Here is a 9,694-nt window from a genome sequence, read left to right as displayed (position 1 = left end):
TCGGTGCCGCTCTCTTGGCGGCGCTGGGCCCGGCTGGGAGCAACCTGGAGCATCAACGCCGAGCCTCAGCTTTCTGGGCGGCAAGTAAGGACCACGCCGGACGGCAGGGGGCGCCAGCTCCCGCGTTCGGCTGCTGCGCGTCCTCCAGCTGGCTGTCCTGCAGGGGGCGCCCGGAAGCCGGGCGCCGGGAGGGGAAAGCGAGTCAGGCTCCGCACGCCCCCCGCCAGGCCCGCGTGACCTGAGCGTCCTGGCCCGGCCCATCATTTTTGGTCCGTATATAAAGTGAGGACGCAGAGGGCTAGTTCGGTTCCGGGCGTTTTCCTCCTCCGCGCGCCGCTCTGCCCCGCCTCCCAGGTGAGCTGCCTCAGGCTGCCTTGGGGAGGACGTTGGCCGGTTGGAGCCCGCCAGATTGCGTCCTTCCTTAGTGGCTGAAGTTTTCAACAGCATCTTGGATTTTTTTTTTTAATTCTAGATTTGGCATTCAACACTGAAGTCATCATGAACCTTTTACAACTCCTGAGGAAAAAGAAGGAAGTAAGTTTTAAAGCAATTGAAATTCTTGACTTAAAATATTAATTTTTAAAGATGAAAAGATGGTGCAAAATTTGAAGAAAGTATATAAGATGATATATAGTTATTCTGTTATATGTCACATGTTTTACTTTGAAACATGGGAATGTTCACCCTCAAACCTGTTCTCTGTTAGCTTATTCCTTTGGTGCTGATCATGACCACAGCAGCGGGTGGAGCTTCGGCTTTTGCAGTATATTCCCTTCAAAAGACTGATGTGATGTAAGTAGCCATCATTTATACAAACGTTTTTAGCAGTGCTAGATTGACCTTCCGCATATGAAATGCATGGTGTCAGTTTCCTAGTTTTACCCCCAGGATAAGAATGTCAAATTGTCAACTTGGAGTTGGGACTAGAAAGCAGCCTGATATCAGAAGACCCTTGAATTATGATATTAATAGAATAAGTTTGTTCCTTGTATCTAAGTATCCTTTCATCCACTGACCCTCCTCTTCTTCAGCAAGGTTTGATTATTTTTTTTTTTAACTTAAGTTTTGAAATTTAAAGTTCTTAAATGGCCTTTACAGATTCATTTGTCTATAGTGAACCTAACCTCAGCTCTGGATATAGGGAGGTAAAATACCATATATCCTGGAATATGAGGAAGAAAGAAACTTGAAACTGATCTTGGTCCAGTGCAGGGCTGGAGAGTGTGGTAATGCCAGGCTCTGGCCCAGGGGCCTTGCACCTCGGAGTTCACCATCTACAGAGTTCAAGCCCGGCCCCTCTGCCTGTCCCAGAAACCAGGGCAAGAACGTTTTTGCTTGCATTTATCCTGGCATTTCCACCCCCATTGCTGTTCAGCTTATGGGAACATTCTCCAGTTCAGCCCAATAAAAGGAATACAGACCTTTCACCCTGCAGAGGAATCGATCCTTAATGTTTGAGCCAAATCGTGAAGTTCCCTTAAGTATTACCTTCCATTAATTTCAGTGAACTAACAGATATATGCCTGTTTGTCAGTCTAGGTCTGTCCTGTGATGTCCCAGCATGTTTATAGACCCACTGTCAGAGTTGGTTTAAATTTACTTACTTTGATGTTTAATCAGCTTTCTTTTACTTTTTAGCATTGATCGGAAAAAAAATCCAGAACCTTGGGAAACTGTGGATCCTAATGTACCTAGCAAGGTATTGCTAAATTAAAAAGTGGTTTACATTTACCCCAAGCTTTAGCACCCTTGTCAGCAAAATGGATTTAATACCTTTCCCTTTTGGGGCACCTGGGTGGTTCAGTTAGTAAAGCAGCTGACTCTTGATTTTGGCTCAGGTCATGATCTCGTGGTTGGTGAGCTCAAGCCCCTCGTTGGGCTCTATGCTGACAGCGTGGAGCCTGCTTTGGATGCTCTCTCTCTGCCCCTCCGACACTCATTTTCTCCCTCTCTAAATAAATAAATAACTTTAAAAGATACCTTTCACTTTCAGGGTGCCTTTGAGTGTAGTGGTAAAGGGAGTGCTATGGAATTCTGAAGATCTCGTTCAAATCCTTGTTCCATTATTCACAGGTGATTTTGGACAACCTGGCCTTTCTGAGGCTCTCAGAATCTCTAAACTGGGCTCAATAATAGGATTCTACCTCAGAGTTAAGAGGATTAAAGAATGTAAAATACATAACGCCCTTTAGCATAGTGCCTAGCCCATAGTACGTACTTAAATATTAACTTTCATCATTATTGTAATATATTATCTCATTGTATCCATTGCTTATCCAAGGTTAATACAAGGTCTATTGTGATAAATAACAGGAGCTCCTGAAAACAGGAGTGGCGTTCTCTTTATGCAAAATCACCTAATGGTTGCTCATTCTTTTAAGACTATAGCAAAGACTTTTTTATATTTCTGAGTCTGCTGGAATCAACACTACTCAGATCTGTCAGGAAAGCTTTTTTTAATTTTTTTTTCAACGTTTATTTATTTTTGGGACAGAGAGAGAGCATGAACGGGGGAGGGGCAGAGAGAGAGGGAGACACAGAATCGGAAACAGGCTCCAGGGTCTGAGCCATCAGCCCAGAGCCCGACGCGGGGCTCGAACTCACGGACCGCGAGATCGTGACCTGGCTGAAGTCGGACGCTTAACCGACTGCGCCACCCAGGCGCCCCAGGAAAGCTTTTTTTAAACAAAACTTTCAAATAGTAGAGTTTGACCTAGTGAGGGACATTTAGAATCTTTAAAACTACCTGCATTTCTAAGCAAAATAAGTCAGGGAAAGACAAGTACCATATGATTTCATTCATATGTGGAATTAAGAAACAAAACAAATGAGCAAAGGAAAAATGAGAGAGAGACACCAAGAAACAGATTCTTAACTATAGAGAACAAACTGATGGTTGCCAGAGGGTGGCGGGTGGGAGGATGGGTGAAGGAGGTGATAGGGATTACGAGCACACTTATCATGATGCGCACTGAGTAATGTACAGAAACGTCGAATCACTATATTGTACAACTGAAACTAATATAACACTGTAGGTTAACTATAACTGAAATTAAAAATTTTTTAATGTTTATTTATTTTTGAGAGTGGGGGAAGGGCAGAGAGAGAGGGAGACCGAGGATCCAAAGCGGGCTCTGCACTGACAGCAGAGAGCCCCTGATGCAGGGCTCCAACTCACGAACTGTGAGATCATGACCTGAGCCGAAGTTGGTGGCTCAATGAACTGAGCAACCCAGGCGCCCTCCAAAAAATTTTTGAAACAACAAAAAAAACCTATCTACATCTCCTGTGTCCTGGGGTATGATATGTATGGGGTATGTCCTATGTCCTGTAACTGTGATGATAAATGAGAACCTCTGAATTTGAGTTTTTGGGAAGTCAAGGACTATCCACAGCTCTATCCCTTTTCCCTTACTGCATAACTTAGATCATGTGTACCTTTGTTGAGTAATTACAATGAGGAAGTTTGGTTAAGAGCCTACTGTGTGCCAAGCCCTGTGCTAGAGCATTTTACATCCACTCACCAGGAGCAGACACACTTTTTGAACTTATAATTCACCTAAAGCCATAGGAAGCTTAGAAATCTAGAACCTGTTATGTGAAAGTGGGCAAATGTATATGACCTTTCTTGATGATCCTGTAACACTCAGGAACCCAAAGGCTTTTTAGAGCTCATATTACTGTTTTGTGCATGTTCTTAGAGATGGGAAGAAATGGTTCTTTGACTACAAATATTATGGTGATGCTCTTTCCAAAAGGGAGTGTGGACAAACCCTAAAAAGGGACATGAGGATGAAGGACAGATCCTGAAAAACATTTGTATTTTCCTTCTTTTTTTTCAAGCTTATAACAATCAACCAACAATGGAAGCCCATTGAAGAGTTGCAGAAGGTCCGAAGGGCCACCAAATGACCAGCTCTTGCTTCTTTCTTCCAAAGAGTACTCTATGAATCTAGTGGAAACATTTCTGCACAAACTAGATTATGGATACCAGTGTGCGGAAATGCTTCTGCTACATTTTTAGGGCTTGACTACATTTTTGGACTCTGGATAGGAATTATAAAGGTAGTGCAGCAATAACCACGTAGTTCAAAAATAAGTTTGTGTTTATTTTCTTGTTGTAAATTTAATGTTGCATATTGAAATTTTTATGTTTATGATGCCTGAATATTTTCCTAAAGTGTATAAAGATTTGTGAACTAGATTGTCTATAATAAAATACTATTTGTGCAAGATTTCTTAAAGATACATATTTAAATAGAGGAGAAAGTCTTTTTATGGAAGAAAGACCTATTTTGAAGCATGGAGCTTCATTTTCTAAAACAACATACAGTGCAAATTTGTGTGTAAACTTTTCTTCCAAGTTTATTCATTCACCAGAAATTTATTGAGCCCTTGCTGTTAGCTATGCCCTGTTCTTGTGCAGGTGAGATAAAGCAGTGAATAAAACCAAACTTTGGAAGGAGATGAATAAAAGATGGTAAGCACAATGAGGAAAATGAAGAAGATATGGGGGATGAGACTTGCATGACAATTTGGCTTGGAAGGAAGAGCTGGGATTACAACGTAGGAAGGTGGGGCACACCGAAACCGGCCTTGCAGATGCCAAGGATAACATGCTTCTCCCGTGAGGGTGGGGGAGGGGAGAATGGAGAGCTTTGCCCATGCACGATAGAGTCCAGGGCCACTCTTGACTCTGGCCAATGGTGACTTGGAGACTAAAGGTGCAACCAAACCCACATGCTCCTGGGCTCCCCGTTGACTTTTCTTAAAAATAGGACCAAGTATGGGGCGCCTGGGTGGCTCAGTTGGTTAAGTATCTCACTCTCGGTTTCAGCTCAGGTCATGATCTCACAGGTAGTCAGTTCAAACCCCAAGTGGGGCTCTTGCACTGATAGCATGGAGCCTTCTTGGGATTCTCGCTCTGCCCCTTGCCTGCTTGTTCTCTCTCTCTCAAAATAAATGAAATTAAAAAAAAAATGGGACCAAGTAGGAATTGCTTTTCATTAAGTTATTTTTTAAAAAAGGAGGTGTAATTTATTAAAAAAAGGAGCTATGAACACACCATAGTATTCATCCATGTAAAGTGCACACTTCATTGGTTTTTAGTGTATTCACACAAAATTTTACAACCACCTCCACCATCTGACTCCAGGATATTTTCATCACCCCAAAGAGAACCCTCTACCCATTAGCAGTCATTCCCCTATTCCTGACCCCTCTGCTCCCAGCCCCAGGCAAACATTGATAAACTTAGTCTTTATGGATTTGCCCATGCTGGACATTTCACATAAATGAAATCATACATTATGTAGCCTTTGTCTCTAGCTCTTTTAACTTAGCATAATGTTTTCAAGATTCATCCCTGTTGTGCCATGTGTGACTATTTTCTTCCTTTTTATGACTAATTTTCCGTTGTATGGACGTACCATATTTTGTTTATCCATCAGTTGATGTGGATTGTTTGCACTTTTTGGTTGTTACATCAGTAATACTGCTGTGAACAGCCACGTCCAAGTTTTTGTGTAGCCATACATTTTCAGTTCTCTTGGGTGTTCATCACCTCTTTTATTTTTTTTTTTTTTTTTTTTTTTTTTATTTTTTTTTTATTTTTTATAATATATGAAATTTATTGTCCAAATTGGTTTCCATAAAACACCCAGTGCTCATCCCAAAAGGTGCCCTCCTCAATACCCATCACCCACCCTCTCCTCCCTCCCACCCCCCATCTACCCTCAGTTTGTTCTCAGTTTTTAACAGTCTCTTATGCTTTGGCTCTCTCCCACTCTAACCTCTTTTTTTTTTTTTTTTTTTTTTTTTTTTTCCTTTTTTCCTCCCCCTCCCCCATGGGTTCCTGTTACGTTTCTCAGGGTCCACATAAGAGTGAAACCATATGGTATCTGTCTTTCTCTGGATAGAACTGGAGAGTGTGATGCTAAGTGAAATAAGTCATCACCTCTTTTAAATAAAGATCTTACATGCTTTTAAAATTTTCCATCTGAGGGGCTCCTGGGTAGCTCAGTCAGTTAAGCATCGAACTTTGGCTCAGGTCATGATCTCACGGTTCGTGGGTCTGAGCCCGGCGTTGGGCCCTGTGCTGATGGCTCAGAGCCTGGAGCCTGCTTCAGATTCTGTGTCTCCCTCTCTCTGCCCCTCCCCTGCTCCTGCTCTGTCTCCTTCTGTCTCTCAAAAATAAATACACGTTAAAAAAATATTTTTTTGATAAAAAAAATTCCATCTGAGGAGCACCTGGGTGGCTTGGTCAGTTGAGCGTCCAACTCTTGATCTTGCTCTTGCTTAGGTCATGATCCTGTCATGGGATTGAGGCCCGTATCAAGCTCCACGCTACGCTGACCATGGACCTGGCTTGAGATTCTCTGTCCCTCTGCTCCTCTTCATCCCTTGCAGCTCTTTCTCTCTCTCAAAAAAAAAATAATAATAATTAAAAAAAATTGTTTTAGTTCCCATCTGAATATAATAGAAATTTGAGAGAAGGGCTAAATTCCTATCACCTTCCCGGCAATAAAAAATAACTAGCTCTTGCTAGACACTTGGCGATTCTGAAAGGATTAAAACAAGACTACTTCTGCCAACCTTTGTGATTCCTTATCACCTCATTTTCCCAGATGAAAATCTCCAGTGGTTGATCTCACGGTATTACCTGTACCAATTAGGAAGCAAAATTTTATTTGCTTAAGTTTTTAAAGTGCACTATGGTACCCTTTAGGCAAATAAAAATGAACAACTTTGTGAAGTTTGGCCAACTAGGAGAACAAACTGCAGAGTGTTTTGTGAGGGGTAACCTTTCAACTTTAAAACACAAACCTGATTGAAATGCAGTAACTTTAAGGGATGAACATGACAATGGAGGGCGGCAGGTTTGGAAGGAAGAAACCCCAAGAGCAATATTGATAATTAAATTTCAACACTGATTTTATTTTTGCTTGTGTTCTTAGCATTTGCCCCAAATGTTTTATTTTGAAAATTTTCAAATATGTGGAAAAGGTGGAAAATCAGTACAAGGAATACTCACAACTTTTAATCAAACATTTTGCCACATTCGCTGTATCTTTCCGTATATTATTATGCTCTTTTAAAATGAACTCTTTGAAGGAGTGCCTGGGTGGTTCAGGCAGTTAAGCGTCCAACTCTTGATTTTGGCTCAGGTCATGATCTCATAGTTCATGAGATTGAGCCCCACGCTGGGACAGTGTGGGGCCTGCTTGAGATTCACTCTTCTCTCTTTCTCTCTCTCTGCCTCTTACCCGCTGTGATCTCTCTCTCTCAAAATAAATAAAGAGAAATTTAAATATATAAACAAATAAAATGAACTCTTTGAAAATGAGTATACACCTCATAAAGCTTCTTATACCTAAGGGAAAGACATTATAGCTAACTGTAATACCATTATCATTCCTAAGAAGATTCACACTAATTCAATTGTATCACCCTACATACAATCCATTTCCATTTTCTCTAATTGTAATGTCCTTTATAGCTGTATTTTTTTTTGAGAAATGAAAACATTTTATTTCTTTTTTTTCTATAATTTATTTATTTTTTATAATTTACATCCAAGTTAGTTAGCACATGGTGCAACAATGATTTCAGGAATAGATTCCTTAAGCCCCTTACCCATTAAACCCACACCATCACCCCCTACCCCCTATCCCACAACTTCTCCAGTAACCCTCTGTTCTCTATATTTAAGAGTCTCTTATGTTTTGTCCCCCTCCCTGTTTTTATATTATTTTTGCTTCCTTTCCCTTATGTTTACCTGTTTTAGATCTTAAAGTCCTCATATGAGTAAATTCATATGATATTTGTCTTTCTCTGACTAATTCCACTTAGCATAATACCCTCTAGTTCTATCCACGTAGTTGCAAGTGGCAAGATCTCATAATATTCCATTGTATATATGTACCACATCTTCTTTATCCATTCATCCATCAATGGACATTTGTGCTCTTTCCATACTTTGGCTATTGTTGATAGTGCTGCTGTAAACATTGGGATGTACGTGTCCTTTTGAAACAGCATATCTGTATCCTTTGGGTAAATACCTAGTAGTGCAATTGCTGGGTCGTAGGCTAGTTCTATTTTTAACCTTTTGAGGAACTTCCAAACTGTTTTCCAGAGTGACTGCACCAGTTTGCATTCCCACCAGCAGTGCAAAAGTGTTCCTCTTTGTCCACATCCTTGCCAACATGTGTTGTTGCCTGAGTTGTTAATGTTAGCCATTCTGACGGCTGTGAGGTGGTATCTCACTGTGGTTTTGATTTGTATTTCCCTGATGATGAGTGATGTTGAGCATTTTTTCATGTGTCTGTTTGCTATCTGGATGTCTTCTTTGGAGAAGTGTCTATTCATGTCTTCTGCCCATTTCTTCACTGGATGATTTGTTTTTTGGGTGTTGAGTTTGATAAGATCTTTATAGATTTTGGATACTAACCTTTTATCTGACATGTCATTTGCAAATATCTTCTCCCATTCCTTCAGTTGCCTTTTAGTTTTGCTGATTGTTTCCTTCATGTGGAGAAGCCTTTTATTTTGATGAGGTCCCAAGAGTTCATTTTTGCTTTTGTTTCCCTTCTGGAGACGTATTGAGGAAGAAGTTGCCGCGGCCAAGGTCAAAGAGGTTTTTGCCTGCTTTCTCCTCGAGGATTTTGATGGCTTCCTGTCTTACATTGAGGTCTTTCATCCATTTTGAGCTAATTTTTATGTATGGTGTAAGAAAGTGGTCCAGGTTCATTTTTCTGCATGTCACTGTCCAGTTTTCCCAGCACCACTTGCTGAAGAGACTGTCTTTATTCCATGGGATATTCTTTCCTGCTTTGTCAAAGATAGTTGGCCATATATTTGTGGGTCCATTTCTGGGTTCTCTATTCTGTTCCATTGATCTGAGTGCCTGTTTTTGTGCCAGATAGCTGTATTTTTATGTCTGCAATCCAATTCAAGATTCGCTTGTTGCATATGATTGTTAGGTCGTTTGTACTGAGTATTTGACAAATATGTGGTCATCAAAATGACTCCATAGGAGCATTGTAGAACTGTTATCTCTATAGAGATTGATCTGGATAAAATACTCCTGGATGTGGACTTCGAATTTTCAAAATGTGAGATATAATAATGTTTTCATGTAATTTAAAGAAATTTAAGAAATTGCACATGATTGAGCATCCACTATGTGGTAGGCATGGTGCTGGCCTCAAGAATCTGGCATAGGAAAGGCTCGCACTTATGAACAAATCAAAGCAATACAGTGACCACACAGCAAGGATAGAACTGAGCATAAGGTACAAAAAAAAGCTTCCCAAAAAACGCGGATCGCTGAAAGACTGATCAGTCTGGCTTCTTGAAAAACCAGTCATTGGAAGTCAGCAGTTCAGTTGAAGTAGAGGGGCATGTTTACCAAGGCACAGAGGGCTAAAATAGCCTGTCTTCCGGGAACTTGAAGTCAGTTAATGTGTGGAATTTAATATCGGAGTGTAGAGTGGGATGCATGGAACATGTAGGGCCCTTTATGCTATTATCCTGCAGGCACAAAGGAACCAGAAAAGGGTTTTAAGCTGTGGAAGGAAAGAATACACTTTACTTAATGGGGCGTTGGCTACGACAAGTAGAAGTAGGGCGTGCACGCTGGAAGGGACTTTGTGGTTGGAGGCCAGAGACCAGCTGCTGCCAACGGTCTAGG

General features: G+C 41.0%; 1 protein-coding gene across 2 annotated transcripts; it reads left to right on the top strand.

Annotated features, from left to right (window-relative positions):
* Positions 1-234: 234 nt before the first annotated feature.
* Positions 235-4,235, top strand: CB3H15orf48 (chromosome B3 C15orf48 homolog). 2 transcript variants are annotated; one of them, XM_045449859.1, is made up of 5 exons: positions 235-354; positions 473-534; positions 707-792; positions 1,639-1,699; positions 3,844-4,235. In XM_045449859.1, exons 2-5 carry the CDS (start codon positions 499-501, stop codon positions 3,910-3,912), a joined length of 252 nt encoding a protein of 83 aa, XP_045305815.1. In that variant the 5' UTR covers positions 235-354; positions 473-498; the 3' UTR covers positions 3,913-4,235. The 2 variants fall into 2 exon arrangements, with proteins under 2 accessions (XP_045305815.1, XP_045305816.1); XM_045449860.1 differs by lacking the exon at positions 235-354 and having other exon boundaries at positions 361-534.
* Positions 4,236-9,694: the final 5,459 nt, after the last annotated feature.

Source organism: Leopardus geoffroyi, chromosome B3, assembly GCF_018350155.1.
Source record: "Leopardus geoffroyi isolate Oge1 chromosome B3, O.geoffroyi_Oge1_pat1.0, whole genome shotgun sequence".
In the NCBI taxonomy this organism is placed as follows: domain Eukaryota; kingdom Metazoa; phylum Chordata; class Mammalia; order Carnivora; family Felidae; genus Leopardus; species Leopardus geoffroyi.
The sequence above is the reverse complement of the archived record's forward strand: the minus strand, read 5'-3'. Positions and strand labels throughout refer to the sequence as shown.

What these genes read in the sequence shown, in the direction of transcription:
- CB3H15orf48 (XM_045449859.1), top strand. Translation starts at nt 499, where the DNA reads ATGAACCTTTTACAACTCCTGAGGAAAAAGAAGGAA. An exon ending in CTTCAAAAGACTGATGTGAT is followed by an intron (nt 793 to 1,638) that starts GTAAGTAGCCAT and finishes TTTACTTTTTAG; the next exon opens with CATTGATCGGAAAAAAAATC. An exon ending in ATCCTAATGTACCTAGCAAG is followed by an intron (nt 1,700 to 3,843) that starts GTATTGCTAAAT and finishes TTTTTTTTCAAG; the next exon opens with CTTATAACAATCAACCAACA.